Source organism: Heptranchias perlo, chromosome 19 (assembly GCF_035084215.1).
Source record: "Heptranchias perlo isolate sHepPer1 chromosome 19, sHepPer1.hap1, whole genome shotgun sequence".
In the NCBI taxonomy this organism is placed as follows: domain Eukaryota; kingdom Metazoa; phylum Chordata; class Chondrichthyes; order Hexanchiformes; family Hexanchidae; genus Heptranchias; species Heptranchias perlo.
The window spans coordinates 22383315-22401572 of record NC_090343.1 but is presented as its reverse complement, the minus strand read 5'-3'; the positions used below and the strand labels follow the sequence as shown (position 1 = coordinate 22401572).

The window sequence follows — 18258 nt, the reverse complement described above, 5'->3', positions numbered from 1 at the left end:
TAAATAAGGGTCCTACGCTGGTTGTAGGATTCTTTTGTGAAATTGGCTATTATTGTCTATCTCTAATTGCTCTGGGAAGGTGGTAGGCCTTCTCCTTCAACCACTGCAGTCCTTGTGGCGATGGTGTTCTCACTGTGGTGTTAGGCAGGGAATTCAGCACCTGTCTCGCTACTTGATGAACTTGCCCAGCAACTCATGGTACTAACAGTCAGCAAGGACCCTGCAGGAGTGCTATTTAAAGGGGTCATCCCCTCCATACAGGTTAATTGCTGGTTTATTCTATTAGACTGCTAGTTAACTTCTGGGCCTTGTTTTTGGCTATTTTATGCATTCTACAAGTGAATTTTGTGAGTTCTGGGTACGATTTTGTGCTGGTGCTACATTGATTTTGTCTGCTTTGGTTACAGTTTATTGCAGTCATGGGTGGCCTGGTAGGTCAGCCTTTGGGGCTGGAGGAGGAGGGGGAGCAGTGAGAGAGCAGGAGAGAGCAGAAGCAGCTGGGAGGAGGAGGGCACTGTGCAGGAGGCCGTACACACAGCAGAACTTTAGGGAGAACTTCTCACACCTCAACTTCATTGAGGAACAATGTGTGAGATATCGATGCTTCAACAAGAACGCTGTCACGGAGCTACATCACTTGCTGCAGCCACAAATGGAGCCCCAGACAAGGGCATGAACAACACTGCCTGTGGCTACCAAGGTCACTGTAGCTGATGTGAAACTTGCCAGCAACAAAACCACATCAATGGCAATACTGTGTGCAACTCTACAGCCAGGCTGCATCACCTAAATCATCATAGTATAGCTGCAAAACAGAACTGGATGGGTTACAGAAATAGTGAGGGGCGAGGGGCATGAGTCTGCAAACCAAGCTACTGAAAAATTCCTACTGGTAGAGTTTCTATTTGTCCAATATGGAATACACATCACTGCTCATTGGGGCACTCCTCACTTACCCAAGTCCAGACAGCTTAGACACAGGGACCACCAACTGTGCCAGGCAATGACCATCTCCAACAAGAGAGAGTCTAACCACCTCCCCTTGACATTCAATGGCATTACCATCACCGAATCCCCCACCATCAACATCCTGGGGGTCTCCATTGACCAGAAACGTAACTGGACCAGCCACATAAATACTGTGGCTACAAGAGCAGGTCAGAGGCTGGGTATTCTGCGGTGAGTGACTCACCTCCTGGCTCCCCAAAGCCTTTCCACCATCTACAAGGCACAAGTCAGGATTCTGATGGAATACTCTCTACTTGCCTGGATGAGTCCAGCTCCAACAACACTCAAGAAGCTTGACACCATCCAGGACAAAGCAGCCCGCTTGATTGGCACTCCATCCACCACCCTAAACATTCACTCCCTTCACCACCGGTGCACTGTGGCTGCAGTGTGTACCATCCACAGGATGCACTGCAGCAACTCGCCAAGGCTTCTTCCACAGCACCTCTCAAACCCGCAACCTCTACCACCTAGAAGGACAAGAGCAGCAGGCACATGGGAACTACACCACTTGTACGTTCCCCTCCAAGTCACACACCATCCCGACTTGGAAATATATCGCCGTTCCTTCATTGTCGCTGGGTCAAAATCCTGGAATTCCCTTCCTAACAGCACTTGGGAGAACCTTCACCACACAGACTGCAGCGGTTCAAGAAGGCGGCTCACCACCACCTTCTCAAGTGCAATTAGGGACGCCCACATCCTATGAACAAATAAAAAAAATACTGGATTTTAACCAACTAAAACTGTTCAGCTTGTTAAGTTCCCACTGTTTGTCCAGTCAGGGCCACCTCTACCATAAGGCTTGCATTGACAGGTGTACCCTTCCAGGTCCTATTAATAAGCCAGACCGGCTGGTCAATCATTAGTGCTCTGGAATTCTGAAATCATTGAATTTTAATCTGAAAATGTTGCATTAATCATGGGTTACAAGGAATGAATTTGTGCTGCTGGTATGTTACTTTTTATTTTGTACTGTTCACAATTTAGAAACATTACATCAAAAAAAAAGTTTTACACCACCAGCAGTTGCTGGTGCAAAACAAACATGAAGCAAACTTTGGCAGTGCTTTTGCTTCCTGACAAAGTTCCAGCACCCTAAAAATCTTGGCACAGTACCAGCAACAAAGATACCATTACCCTATTTAGTGATGGAAATGACATTGTAATAATTGTTAGATGACACAATTGGTTAAAAAAGTGTTTTCCTCACAGTTTATAAGGTCACTTTTTGCTTATACCTTCTTACCCATCATCATTGCCGATCATGAATCAACCTCAATTAGTAAAATAGCCAATGACTAGCACAATTACAAGCTGGGACTAAGTTAGAGGACCCTATGTTAAAGAGCAGAACAGAACATAGCAGCTCATGACCTTGCAGTAAATGCAAGTGGTATCGACTGCAATTAAAAACCTGATTATTGAGTGTCTAAGGCAGATGTTAGCAGGTAAGGAGCTTTCACTTGCATGCTTATTCTCAGATATATCAAAAGCAGAATATACTGGCAAATGAAACAAAAATATGGGAAATACAGGAAGCATCTGAATGTGTGGGAACACTTGAGTAAAGACATCTGCAGTGGGCTTATAATACTCCAAAGATAAAATTATTTGTTCATACATTTACAATTGAGCAGGCGAGGGAATTTCAAACATGCTGTATACCACACATTTTAAAATGCTAAAAATTTGAGGGTAGAAATTGCTGCTGGTGATATTAGAGGTGAAAGGTTAACACATTTGTAAGATAATTCTCGGTCTGCTATTTTAACAGAAACATTAACCCATTTAAAAATAATAGTTTTTTAAAATGGGTTAATATCTTTGTTTAAATAGCAAATTGAGGAATTTCATACGAACTTTCCGCTAATATAGCCAGCAGTAATTTCTAACCTTTTTTCCTCTTTAAACAGTTATTAAATCACAGAAATAAAAAAGGGTTTTTTTTTGTAAGGTCATGGGTTATTTATGACTTAATTTTAAAGTGAATACGGTTTGCAGAGGCTAGGGAAAAACCAACATTTGTCATCTCTTCATGTTTCGAATGAAATGTGAGGGTAAATTTAGCGATCCTGCACCTAACAACAGGGACCCTTGCTTGACAGAAGTGCAGATCAGAGATAAGGCTACAACACTGCAGTGTACACTCACTCATCTTAAGTGAGACTCCCTGCTGGGAGTGCAGAAACAATGAACAAACTCTGGAAAGGAATAGCAAATTCAATTACATAATTGACTTTCCACTTCTGAATTAAACAACAAATTTAATATCAGCATTTAAAATGTTTGCGTTTATTTTACAAGGAAAAATGATAACATCATTACCTAAATGGAAGTCTGCTATAAATAACTAAACAAAACATGCTGAAACAATACAATGTCTTCTTATTAATATTTGCAAAGCAACACAAGTGTTGTCCAGCAGAGCTGCCTTTCAATGTGTTGTTCCCAACAGCCGTGACAAATACGGTCCGTAACCTCTACCAGCAGCTAACACAGGTCAGGATTACTTTACTTAATATCAATGAATCAGCCCTGATGTGCTGGAATAATTCTGTGATCCAAAAGACAACATAGATCTCACCGAGTGAATGGTAAGTGAAATACAGAATTTCCTAGTGTAATCAGGAACATGTTTGGACAATATTGTTTGGACCTGCTTTTTTTTTGTTTTTACTTCACGCTTTGAAAGACTAAGTAGTATTTGGCAAAGTTTTGGATGGAACGGACCCACAAACCTCCATAGAAATATCGGAGCCGATTTTCACTATCGGTAGACATGAGATGGGTGTAGTGATCATCACCCGATGTGGCCGGTGAGAAGCCCGAACCTTTTTGGATGGTCAAGCCTTATTTGCATCTGACTGGCGAGCACTGAACCAGTATTCACAGACAGCTCACCGGTCAGGGGCGGGAAATCCGGTGGCTCCTCCGCAAAATGCTAAATGCGAATGCGGGTTGCAGAATTAGCTCTATACTGTTATAGCTCTTTATTCAACCCACGCCCCCGTCGCACGACACTCCAATCTGGGGACAGAGTGCCAAATTTACCCCTCAAGTGCCCTACTTATATATGTTTGGTTTATACAAAAACATGTAGAAAGAGTACTCTCTCTGCCAATATGTCAGTTAAATCTCAGAAAATACTTTTTGCACTGCATGTTTTCTTCTGGATATAAATGTTTTGTTAATGGATTCTCAATTTCCTTTTTTTTTAAATTGCGTACTTGTCTTAAGCTTCCTTTAGCAGGCCCCAAAAAGTTGCATCCCTCTGGAATCGGCACAGCCGCATTGTTGGTTGAATTGCTGGCAAACTCATTGAATCATAGAATGGTTACAGCACAGAAAGAGGCCATTCGGCCCATCAAACCTGTACCGGCTCTTTGTAAGAGCAATCCAGTTAGTCCCATTCCTCAGCTCTTTCTCCATAGCCCTGCAGAACTCAGAAACTAAGGCTTTTTAAATGTTTTGAACAGTAGTGCTGCAATCAGTTTTAGAAATAAAAATATTTTCAGGTTGTCAAAACAGACAATGGTCTGGAAATGACTGTATGACGTTCTTCTGTCCACTATTTTAGCAGAAGTGGTAAAGCATTTCAAATAAACGGAGTACCACCTGTGTTAAAATAACAGACAAAGGAACATCACATAAATAGTTTGCTCACTAATATTGCCAACAGTAACTTCTAGCCTAATATAACTTTAAGGAACTAAACACAATGCAGGAAAGTCACAAATGTTTTTATGGCACCACCACAGAACAGCCGTGCTCTGAAACAGTTTGCTAAAAGGTATTTAAAAATGCAGTTATTGATGCTAGTTAAAATTATATTCCCTCCAAAGAAATCTTAGATTGTAGATGTAAGATCTGCTGTATTTTTATATCCTTTAGCTGTCCAATTACTTTCCTTTATGGTGATTAATAATATTTACTAACATTAGGCTAAAAATTATTCCACTATTTGTGGATGAGCACTTAATGCATTCGTATGGCATTCCTTTCTCTGCTATTTTATAGCAGGCATCTTCCCAATTATTTACGATAGGTTAATGCCCCTGATGGAATACTGCACAGAAGAATATCATAACAATGCTATAAGCTTTTCCCCTTAATATTGCCAACTGTAATTTCGAGGCAATTATTTCACTAACAAGTGTAACAAAAGTTAAGTAGAAAAAAATTACATTGCCACAAAGTATTGTTTTAAAAGTTGATTCACATGTAGTTCCATCTAGTATTGCACCAACTGTAGCAATATTTGCTGTGTCCTCACTGAGCTCGGTCTCAGTCTTGGTCTTGAGCTTGGTCTTGGTCTTGGGCTTGGTCTTGGGCTTGGTCTTTGTAATAATATATAGTGTACAATGAATTAAGTTCATCCATCAGAGAACTAAATGATGGTCGGCTTTCCTCAGACTCATTCCAGCACCTAAGCATTATTCCATAAATGTCTTGGGAGCAGGTTTTGGGACAAGGCATCCTGTACCCACGGTTTACTTGGTCCACCACTTCCTTGTTTGTCATACCTTCAAAATAAAATAAATAATAAAAACAATGCACAGTCCTGCTTGCTATAGGCCTTAAAATTAATTAAATTTACTTACACTCATAAGGTTCTTTGCCATAAGTCACTATTTCATATAGAAGAACACCAAAAGACCATACATCTGATTTTACTGAATATCTCTGGTAATTTGAAGCTTCTGGTGCTGTCCACTTTACTGGCATTTTGGTCCCAGCACGGACATTATATACCTCATCCTGTTCAATGAAAACAAGGGATTTGTTATAATTACAAAACTTATCAGTAAGGTTTTATTCATTTCCATCTTATTTTTCATACAATGAGTATTTAGCAACGATTGGCATATTAGGGTAAATTTTTGAAACAAATGGAAAATCGTGTGCTTGCGATTTTTTGATATAGGCTCCCGGTGGGCAAGGCTCCAGGGGGCATGAATACATACAATTTATCCTGTTGAATGTATTAGTCTCAGGAGTCACTGTGAATGGAAGCTGAGGGCAGGTAAGTGATCTGTTCTTTTATCACTAAAGGCCCAGCAATCTATTAAGGGATTATGACTTCAATCGAAATGAAAATCGAAAGGGATGTATAACGAGTCAATTTTGCCCATTTTACACTATCAACCAAAGTCAAATTTACCCCCCATTTGACTATTTCCCAGCACTTTATTGCCTATGCAAAAAAATTATCTTTGTGTCTCATGAACATTAATGCCACTGATAAAATCATGCTTTAGTGTAAGCAAAAGGGTGATCTGTTTTTGCCCAAAAAAAGGTAACAGGAGTAGAATTTTTTTTAAAAACTCATCCGATAGGCCACCCTTCTGTCAACTTTAGCTTCCAACCTCTCTTCCCTTATTGAAATCTTTCTTAAAAATATCTATTTTATTGATGCTATATTTGTCTTTGCTCTTCTGTATCTTCCTCTCTCATTCCTCCTAAAGTCCAAATAAGTCATTCTACACACAGTTTTTACTTCCTGCATCTTCACTGTGTTGAAATCCAGAATGATCATACTCTCAGCCATTTTAACTCATTCTTTCTGAGGACCTCAAAAGTCTGAAATTTGTTATCTTTCTCAGCCTTCCCTCCCTCCAACAAACAATAGACTTGGGACCAGAAAATAAAGCAGGATCCTTCCTGATCATAGAGAGTCGGTCAAGAAAAGGACATCATCGAGTCGTTGGGAGATTAAAATCTCCAATTAAACCATGTGAACATGGCCTAAAAAGTTGTAGAAGACAAGAACACAAGACTGTATAGAACTTGTTTAAATCCCTACACGGCCTTGCCCCTCAGTATAGTGGGTGGCACTTACTCATTGTGACAGAGTGATAGCATATCTATGATCCCTGCAAGCTAGGCTTCTGGTCTCACCTCTGCAGATGTGCAAAGGTGCAGGAACGTAGAAACATAGAAAATAGGAGCAAGAGTAGGCCATTCAGCCCTTCGAGCCTGCTCCGCCATTCAAAATGATCATGACTGATCGTCCAACTCAGTACCCTGTTCCTGCTTTTTCCCCATATCCCTTGATCCCTTTAGCATTAAGAAATATATCTATCTCCTTCTTGAATACATCTAATGACTTGGTCTCCACTGTCTTCTGTGGTAGAGAATTCCACAGGTTCTCCACCCTCTGAGTGAAGAAATTTCTCCTCATCTCTGTTCTAAATGGCATACCCCATATCCTGAGACTGTGACCCCTGGTTCTGGACTCCCCAGCCATCAGGAACATCCTCCCTGCATCTAGTCTGTCTAGTCCTGTTAGAATTTTATACATTTTGATGAAATTACCTCTTATTCTTCTAAACTCTAGTGAATATAGGCCTAGTCGACCAAATCTCTCCTCATACGTCAGTCCTGCCATCCCAGGAAACAGTCTGGTAAATCTTTGTTGCACTCCCTCCATGGCAAGGACATCCTTCCTCAGATAAGGAGACCAAAACTGCACACAATACTCCAGATGTGGTCTCACCAAGGCTCTGTATAACTGCAGTAAGACATCCCTGCTCCTGTACTCAAATCCTCTTGCAATAAAGGCCAACATACCATTCGCCTTCCTAACTGCTTGCTGCACCTGAATGCTCGCTTTCAGCGACTGGTGTACAAGGATACCCAGGTCTCGTTGCACCTCCCCTTTTTCCAATCTATCACCATTCAGTTAATAATCTGCCTTTCTGTTTTTACAACCAAAGTGGATAACCTCATGTTTATCCACGTTATACTGCATCTGCCATGTTCTTGCCCATTCACCCAACTTGTCTAAATCACATTGGCGCCACTTTGCATCCTCCTCACATCTCACATTCCACCCCAGCTTTGTGTTGTCTGCAAACTTGGAAATGTTACATTTAGTTCCCTCATCCAAATCATTGATATATATTGTGAATAGCTGGGGCCCAAGCACTGATCCCTGCGGTACCCCACTAGTCACTGTCTGCCACCCGGAAAAAGACCTGTTTATTCCTACTCTCTGTTTCCTGACTGTCAACCAATTCTCAATCCATGCCAGTATATTCCCCCCTATCCCATGTGCTTTAATTTTGCACACTAACCTCTTGTGTGGGACCTTATCAAAAGCCTTCTGAAAATCCAAGTACACCATATCCACTGGTTCTCCCCTATCTATTCTACTAGTTACATCCTCAAAAAACTCCAATAGATTTGTTAAGCATGATTTCCCTTTCATAAACCCATGCTGACTTTATCCAATCCCGTTAATACCTTCCAAGTGTTCTGTTATCACATCTTTTATAATAGACTCTAGCATTTTCCCGACTACTGATGTTAGGCTAACTGGTCTGTAATTCCCTGTTTTTTCTCTCCCTCCTTTTTTAAATAGTGGGGTTACATTTGCCACCCTCCAATCTATAGGAACTGTTCCAGAGTCTATAGAATTTTGGAAGATGACCACCAATACATCCACTATTTCCAGGGCCACTTCCTTTAGTCCTCTGGGATGTAGATTATCAGGCCCTGGGGATTTGTCAGCCTTTAGCCCCATTAATTTCTCTAGCACTTTTTTTTTACTAATACTGGTTTCCTTCAGTTCCTCCCTCTCTCTAGACCCTTGGTTCCCTAACATTTCTGGGAGGTTATTTGTGTCCTCCTCTGTGAAGATAGAACCAAAGTATGTGTTTAATTGTTCTGCCATTTCTTTGTTCCCCATTATAATTTCCCCCATTTCTGACTGTAAGGGACCTACATTTGTCTTCACTAATCTTTTTCTCTTGACATATTTATAGAAGCTTTTACAGTCAGTTTTTATGTTCCCTGCTAGTTTACTCATACTCTATTTTCCCCTCTTAATCAATCTCTATGTCCTCCTTTGCTGAATTCTAAACTGCTCCCAATCCTCAGGCTTGCCACTTTTTCTGGCAATTTTATATGTCTCCTCTTTGGATCTAATACTATCCCTAATTTCTTTTGTAAGCCACGGTTGAGCCACCTTTCCTGTTTTATTTTTGCGTCAGACAGGAATGAATAACTGTTGTAATTCCTGCATACGTTCTTTAAATATTAGCCATTGCCTATCCACCGTCATCCCTATTAGTAAAGTTCTTGTGTGGGACCTTATCAAAAGCCTTCTGAAAATCGAAGTACACCACATCCACTGGTTCTCCCCTATCTATTCTACTAGTTACATCCTCAAAAAACTCCAGTAGATTTGTTAAGCATGATTTCCCTTTCATAAACCCATGTTGTCCAAATTCAACACTTAGTAAAATTCCCCAATCAACCATAGCCAACTCGCACCTCATACTTTCATAATTTCCTTTATTTAGATTCAGGACCCTGGTTTCAGATTCAACTACTTTACTCTCCATCTTAATGAGGAATTCTATCATATTATGGTCGCTCTTCCCTAAGGGACCCCGCACAACAAGATTGTTAATTAATCCTTTCTCATTGCACAATACCCAGTCTAGGATTGCCTGTTCTCTAGTTGGTTCCTCAAAGTATTGGTCTGGAAAACCATCACGTACACCCTCCAGGAATTCCTCCCCCACAGTATTATTGCTAATTTGGTTTGACCAATCTATATGTAGATTAAAGTCACCCATGATTATAGCCGTACCCTTCTTGCATGCATCTCTAATTTCCTGTTTAATGCCCTCCCCTACATCTCCACTACTGTTTGGGGACCTATAGACAACCCCCATCAACATTTTCTGCCTCTTGGGGTTTCTTAGCTCCACCCATACAGATTCCACACGTGATTTTCCGAGCCAGTATCCTTCCTCACTATTGCATTGATTTCCTTCTCTACTAACAATGCTACCCCACCTCCTTTCCCTTTTTGCCTGTCCTTCCTAAATATTGAATACCCCTGGATGTTCAGTTCCCATCCTTGGTCACCCTGTAGCCATGTCTCCGTAATCGCAACTATATCATAACCGTTAATATCTATCTATGCTGTTAATTCATCTAGCTTATTGTGAATGCTCCGCGCATTTAGACACAATGCCTTTAGATTTGTCTTTTTAAGATTGCTAGTCATTCCAGTATTCCAGTCTGTAGACCACTTGCACATTTCCTCCACCCTCCATAAACTTCAGCTCATCCAAAACTCTGCTGCCCATATCCTTACTCCCATCAAGTCCCGTTCACCCATCACCCCCATGCTCACTGACCGACATTGGCTCCTGGTCCAGCAACACCTCAATTTTAAAATTCTCATCCGTGTGTTCAAATCCCTCCATGGCCTCGCTCCTCCCTATCTCTGTAACCTCCTCCAGCCCTACAACCCCTCTCACCCCCAAACTCTCTGTTCCTCCCTCCAATTCCGGCCTCTTGTGCTTACCCCCTCGCTTTGTCCCATCATTGGCAGCCGTGCCTTCAGCGGTATGCTCCAGAATTCCCTCGCTTAACCTCTCCTCCTTTAAGACCCTCCTTAAAACCCACCTCTTTGACCAAGCTTTAATTCACCTGCCCTAATATCTCCTCCTTTAGCTTGGTGACCATTTTTATCTGATTACGCCTCTGTGAAGCACCTTGGGACATCTTTATATATTAAAAGGTGCTATATAAATGCAAGTGTTCATTGACCATTCCTCAATCGACCACTTTATTCTCTATTCTGTAAAGTGCTGTGGGCCATCTTTCTCTTCGTGATGAGCACTGTGTGAATGGTGTTTATTATCTCACATACCTTGATAATAAGGATACTTTCCTTTATTAGCTGAGGCATAGAATATAAGAGCAAGGACGTTATGCTAGATCTGTATAAAACACTAGTTAGGCCACAGCTAGAGTACCACATACAGTTCTGGTCGCCACATTACAGGAAAGATGTGATTGCACTAGAGAGGGTTCAGAAGAGATTTACAAGGATGTTGCCAGGACTGGAGAATTTTAACTATGAGGAAAGATTGGATAGGCTGGGGTTGTTTTCTTTGGAAAAGGAGGCTGAGGGATGATTTAATTGAGGTGTACAAAATTATGAGGGACCTAGATAGAGTGGATAGGAAGGACCTATTTCCCTTGGCAGAGAGGTCAATAACCAAGGGACATAGATTTAAAGATATTTCTAAAAAGATTAGTGGGGAGTTAAGGAGAAATTTTTTCACGCAGAGGACGGTGGAGGTCTGGAACTCATTGCCTGAAAAGGTGGTAGAGGCAGAAACCCTCATCACATTTAAAAAGTACTTGGATAACCTACAAGGCTACGCATTAAGATAGCTCTTTTTCGGCTGGCACAGACACTATGGGTCAAATGGCGTCATTCTGTGCCATAAATTCCTATGATTCTATGATTCTAAAATTATAGCTAGGTATCACTAGTTCATTATTTCTAGATGTATCTTTTCTTCTAATCTTTTCAATCTTGGCTGTGTCTTGCTCTATAAGCTTTGACCTTTCACCTAGGTTTCTATATAAAAACAAAATCTAATAATCACCACCATATTATCTAAATTTTGACTGTAACCTTGAATTCACTCGACTCACCCCTCCTCCCCCAAAAAATCTTGTAAATATTTCACTTCACAGATCACTACATCACCAAAGTGGGTTTTGCATTAGACTGCCATCCTACTTTAAATAATTAAAAAACATGCATTTATATCACACCTTATCACATCTCTCAGGATATCTAAAATATTTCACATACATTGAATTACTTTTGAAGTGCAATCACTGTTGTTATTTTACACATCGCACAAACTGCAATGAAATGAATGAACAGTTCATCCATTTTGGTTGAGGGAAGGAAGTCTGCCACCAAGACAGACCAATGAAACTGTAATTTAAGATTTTATCCAAATGATGGCACCTCTGAAAAAGTAGCATTTTCTCAGTAGTATAATGAAGTGTTAGCCCATCCTGGGGTGGAGCTTGAATTTACAACTCTGAGTCAGTGGTGAAAGTGCTACGAACTGAACCAAGCTGACCTGTCAATTATACACAGAGCTCTATGTTTTCAGTTTATATTTTTGAAAAAAAAAATCATAAATGTTTCAATGTGTATTTTGGATTTTTCAAAAGCGGGTAAAAATTAGAAAAAAAAGAGGAATAAAAACTATTTTTTTGCAAAGATTAACAATATGCAGCTATGTTTAAACTACATTGAAGTACCACTGATCTGTGTCTATTATAGTTTAGAAGCTGTGCTGGTTTGCTACTTTTGTAAAATCCATGCCCAGACACCACTTGAAACTCGCTGGAACTCTTCCAAATGAGGCACATCCAAGAAGTGGTTGTGTAGTGGTTGAAGGATGTGCCAGCTGCAGGATAATTGCTCGCTGGCAACAGCAAACTGCTTTAAGTTTCCTCATTGAATGTGTTGTTTTAAAAGAAAGTGGGATCAATTTTCCCAGTGCTCCCCCTGCCTGGGTGCAGGACAGGTGTTGTGCACCTAAAGTACATTATGCCTGTCCTAGAGTGAATATGTCCAAATTTGGCAGGCCAGATCATTTCCATGGCCTGAACGCTGCAAGCATGAGAGGCCTGCATCTCTGGGACTGGCTGTCAAACTAACCCCACTGTTTGTAAAGTGTTGGTTTGGCTCACTTTTCAGCACACTTTCTTTTGAGTCAAGTTGTGGGCTCAAGACATACTCCAGGACATCTAATTGCATAATCTAGGGTGACATTCCAGTACAGCCCTGTGAGTACCACACTCTTTGGAAGAGATTTTAATCCAAAGCCCGAAGTCCTATGTTAGAAGGAACTATTTATTTTCAGAGAGAATCATCATTGTCTGGAACAAACTGCTGAAGCATTCATTACTATCCCATTCCATGCATTACAGACAGTATTGTGTTCTATAACATTCAGCTTGTGTTTACACTTCATTTTTGAAACAGGTATTGCAAAGCAGGGTTCTCAGAAACTAGTTCCAGACTGAGTTTGTAGTGATTGTAGGTCACTTACCCGGATTAATCTTGCCAATCCGAAGTCTGCAACTTTGCAGACAAGCTCTTCTCCAACAAGAACATTTCTTGCAGCCAAATCCCGATGGACAAATTGATGATTTTCTAAATAAGCCATTCCATCAGCCACTTGACTAGCTATGTATACATGGTGAGCTGTTGTTAATGTTTCACCTTCATCATCTAGAAACAAAGTACTCAAATATAACATCCATGAAGTAATTTCATTATAAAGACAGTATCTTTAGATGTTGTGTATATAGACTTTCAAAAGGCATTTGATAAAGGACCACATAATAGACATGTTAGCAAAATTAAAGCCCATTGGATTAAAGGGACAGTGACAGCGTGGATACAAAATTGGCTAGGAGACACAAAGCAGAGAGTAGTGGTTGTTTTTCAGACTGGAGAGAAGTATAGTGGTGTCCTCAGGGGTCAGTATTGGGACCACTGCTCTTTTTGATTATATATTAATAACCTGGACTTGGGTATACAGGACATAATTTCAAAGTTTGCAGATGACATGAAACTCGGAAATGTTGTAAACAGTGAGGAGGATAGTGACAGACTGGTGAAATGGGCAGACACATGGCAGATGCAATTTAACATAATGAGGTGTGAAGAGATGCATTTTGATAGGAAGAATGAGAGGCAATATAAAAAAAGGTACAATTTTAAAGGGGGTGCAAGAACAGAGAGATCTGGGGGTGCATGTATACAAATCTTTGAAGGTGGCAGGACAAGTTGAGAAGGCTGTTTAAAAAGCATATGGGATCCTTCGCTTTATAAACAGAGGCATAGACTACAAAAGCAAGGAAGTTATGCTAAACCTTTATAAAATACTGGTTAGGCCCCAGCTGGAGTATTATGTTCAATTCTGGGCATCACACTTGAGGAAGGATGTCAAAGACTTAGAGAGGGTGCAGAAGAGATTTACTAGAATGGTACCAGGGATGAGGGACTTCAATTATGTGGAGAGGCTGGAGAAGCTGGGGTTGTTCTCCTTAGAGCAGAGAAGGTTAAGGGGAGATTTGATAGTGGTGTTCAAAATCATGAACAATTTTGATAGAATAAATAAGAAAAAATGGTTTCCAGTGGCAGAAGGGTCGGTAATTAAAGGACACAGATTTAAGATTCAAGTATTTGAGACAGTTTCCTAGAGCAATACATCATGGAACCAACCAGGGAACAGGCTATTTTAGATCTTGTATTATGTAATGAGATAGGGTTAATTAGTAATCCCACAGTAGGAGAACCTCTGGGGAAGAGTGATCATAATATGATAGGATATCACATTGAGTTTGAAAGTAACGTACTTAAGTCAGAAACTAGAGTCTTAGACTTAAATAAAGACAATTACATAGGTATAAGGGGCGAGTTGTCAAAGGTAGATTGGGAAATTAAATTAAAGGGTTTGACAGTTGAAAAGCAATGGCAAACATTTAAAGAAATATTTCAATATTCTCAACAAGTATACATTCCATTGAGAAATAAAAACCCCACGGGAAAAGTGATCCACCCGTGGCTAACTAAAGAAGTTAAGGAGAATATTAGATTGAAAGAAGAGGCCTATAATGTTGCCAAAAAAAGTAACAAGCCTGGAGATTGAGAGCGCTTTAGAAACCAACAAAGTACAACCAAAAAATTGATAAAAAGGGAGAAAATAGAATATGAAAGTAAACTAGCAAGAGATATAAAAATGGATTGTAAGAGCTTCTATAAGTATGTAGAAAGGAAGAGAGTAGCAAAAGTAAATGTTGGTCCCTTAGAGGCTGAGACAGGAGAAATTATAATGGGGAATCAGGAAATGGCAGATGCGTTAAAAAAATATTTTGTATTTGTCTTCACAGTAGAAGACACAAAAAGCATACCAAAAATAGTGGGGAATCAAGGGGTAAATGAAAGTGAGGAACTTAAAACAATTAATATCACTAGAGAAAAAGTACTGGACAAACTAATGGGACTAAAAGTCAACAAATCCCCTGGACCTGATGGCCTACATCCTAAGGTTCTAAAAGAGATAGTGGATGCATTAGTTATGATCTTCCAAAATTCTCTAGATTCTGGAACGGTCCCAGTGGACTGGAAGGTAGCAAATGTTACCCCGCTATTCAAGAAGCGAGGGAGAGAGAAAACAGGGAACTACAGGCTAGCTAGCCTTACATCGGTTGTCAGGAAAATGCTGGAATCCATTATTAAGGAAGTGGTAACAGGGCACTTAGAAAAATCATAATATGATTAGGCAGAGTCAACATGGTTTTATGAAAGGGAAATTGTGTTTGACAATTTTATTAGAGTTTTTTGAGGATGTAACTAGCAAGGTAGATAAAGGGGAACCAATGGATGTAGCATATTTGGCTTTTCAAAAGGCATTTGATAAGGTGCCACATAAAAGGTTGTTACACAAGGTAAGGGCTCATGGGGTTGGGGGTAATATATTAGCATGGATACAGGATTGGTTAAAGGACAGAAAACAGAGAGTAGGGATAAATGGGTCATTCTCAGGTTGGCAGGCTGTAACTAATGGGGTGCCGCAAGGATCAGTGGTGCTGGGGCCTCAGCTATTTACAATCTATATTAATGACTTAGAGGAAGGGACCGACTGTAATGTATCCAAGTTTGTTGACAATACAAAGCTAGGTGGGAAAGTAAGCTGTGAGGAGGACACAAAGAGTCTGCAAAGGGATATAGACAGATTAAGTGAGTGGGCAAGATGGTGGCAGATGGAGTATAATGTGGGGAAATGTGAGGTTATTCACTTTGGTTGGAAGAATAGAAAAACAATTTTTAAAAAAATGTTAAGGAACTATTAAATGTTGGTGTTGAGAGAGACTTGGGTGTCCTTGTACAAGAAACACAAAAAGTTAATATGCAGGTACAGCAGGCATGTTGGCCTTTATTGCAAGGGAGTTGGATTACAAGAGTAAGGAAGTCTTACCACAGTTGTACTGGGCTTTAGTGAGATCTCACCTGGAGTACTGCGTACAGTTTTGGTCTCCTTATCTAAGGAAGGATATACTTGTCTTGGAGGCGGTGCAATGAAGGTTTACTAGATTCATTCCTGGGATAAGAGGATTGTCCCATGAAGAGACGTTGAGTAGAATGGGCCTATACTCTCTGGAGTTTAGAAGAATAAGGGGGCTTGACAGGGTAGATGCTGAGAGATTGTTTCCCCTGGCTGGAGAGTCTAGAACTAGGGGGCATAGTCACAGGAAAAGGGGTTGGCCATTCAAGACTGAGATGAGGAGGAATTTCTTCACGCAGAGGGTTGTGAATCTTTGGAATTCTTCTCCCCCAGAGGGCCGTGGATGCTGAGTCATTGAATATATTCAAGGTTGAGTTGGATAGATTTTTGGACTCTAGGGGATTCAAGGGATATGGGGATCGGGCGGGAAAGTGGAGTTGAGGTCGAAGATCAGCCATGATCTGATTGAATGGCGGAGCTGGCTTGAGGGGCCATATGGCCTACTCCTGTTCCTATTTCTTATGTTCTTATAAGATGATTGGCAAAAGAACCGGAGGCGACATAAGAAAACATTATTTTATACAGTGAATTGTTATGATCTGGCCTAAAAGGATGGTAGAAGCAGATGTAACAGTAACTTTCAAAAGGGAATTAGATAAATGCTTGAAGGGAAAACATTTACAGGGCTATGGGGAAAGAGTAGGGGAGTGGGACTAATTGGATAGCTCTTTCAAAGTGTTGGCACAGGCACGATGGGCCGAATGGCCTCCTTCTGTGCTGTACCATACTATCTCACAAGAGGTTAGGTAGAATAACAGGTTAGTATAGAATCTTCTCACTGCTGGGACTAGGTTTGAATCCAATCTAGACTGATGGCATAAAAATCTCCTGTGTTTACAGTAAGGATCCTATCTCAAACGAGGTGTCCAGATTGGGGCTAGGGCAATGAGGGAGCTTTACTCTGCATCTAAGCTGTGCTACACCTGACCTCTGGCAGCACTCAAAGCTGCAACAGAAGAGCTATTGAGTACATGCTGCTTTTGGGCGAGGCACCCTGTCAGCAAACAATCAAGCTGGTAACATCAGCAATTTTATGAGGAAGCTGGACATGAATTTGGCAAGAAAATTAATTGAAAGATATAGGTAGCGAATTGTGTCTTGTGTTTTTGAACTCTGGGATCAGCCAAAGGGGGCTAATATGGCCTTTTCCGATCTTGTATATTCTTGTATTCCCATGTAAGTTAAAAATTCATTCGGGCAGTGCTCACAATTTGCTGACCATTCATTTTAATGGTTGTAAAATCGTAAGCAGTATGTGCCTCAATTTCTGATGCGCTGCCAGTGCAAACACGTAAATTTAGCCTCCCAGGTGCCTGGAATGTTCTGGTTATCACCACTAACATCCCTTGCCATGATGAGCACGATTCATGTAAAGTTGGGGGGGGGTGGAAAAAAGAGATATTTCAAACAAAAATTAAAATCAATGTAATTTCTTAATGGTTTAGGAAAGACCAATTAAAAAATTGTAATCGCACTGCACAAGCATGGCACTCCTTTGGTGTCGTTTTCAGGACAGTTGCAGCCAAGCTAATGCATTTTCCTAAAAATAAGACCCGTACATCCACATTTTCATTAAAGAACTCATTGTTGCCTAATTTTAATGATTTTTGGCTGAGTGTATTTAAGAAGGTGTTTTGCCCATTTTGTCACAACTCAATTCTATCTATGAAATTTTATATTCTCATTAAATCATAGGTGATTTATTCAATATGTTACAAAAGGGGACAAAATTGTTATGAATGAAAGGAATGTAGCAGCTACCATTCCTGGAATGAAGAACCAGGCCTACTACAAGATTTTGGTCACCTGTCCTAATAATCTCCTTATGTGGCTTGGTGTCAAATTTTGTTTAATAATGCTCCTGTGAAGCGCTTTGGGACGTTTTACTACACTAAAGGTGCTATATAAATGCGAGTTGTCGTTGTTGTTGTTGTTCTTGTTATTGTACATACCTTCAAAAGATTATCTCTCCAATGAAGGAAGAAATAGCAAACAATTTTACTGGTACAGTGGTTCTGCTAATACACACATTGCAGTTGTGAACCATGTGTGTCCCAATCCATTAGGAACTCTATTGGCCAAAAGCAGACTTTTGGGGCGGAAATGTCTTTAGGCCCGTGAGGAGATCTGTGGAGCCAGGGGAAGCAATTCTGCTCCCAGTTGCTCCACAGCAACGATGTTTAAAAGATTTTTTAAAAACATACCCGCTGCTGAAGATTCCTGAGCGAAGAAGGCCTGATGCCTGCTTTGCGCATCCCCAATCAATTTCAGCAAGAGGGTCTAAAATAGGTATTAGGCCATTCATTTATGTCATCAGAACCTGACTTTT

At 40.5% G+C, this 18258-nt stretch overlaps 1 protein-coding gene across 1 annotated transcript in view; it reads right to left on the bottom strand.

The window, feature by feature from the left end:
- Positions 1 to 3236: 3236 nt before the first annotated feature.
- The window catches only part of LOC137335225 (tyrosine-protein kinase Srms-like), a 50620-nt gene continuing 35598 nt past the window's right edge, over positions 3237 to 18258 (bottom strand). Inside the window, exons 6-8 of the mRNA XM_068000467.1 lie at positions 12906 to 13087; positions 5613 to 5769; positions 3237 to 5534 (exon numbers count right to left, since the gene is read on the bottom strand). Coding sequence (XP_067856568.1) covers positions 5296 to 5534; positions 5613 to 5769; positions 12906 to 13087 — 578 coding nt within the window. The 3' untranslated portion in view covers positions 3237 to 5295. The remainder of the gene's footprint in view (positions 5535 to 5612; positions 5770 to 12905; positions 13088 to 18258) is intronic.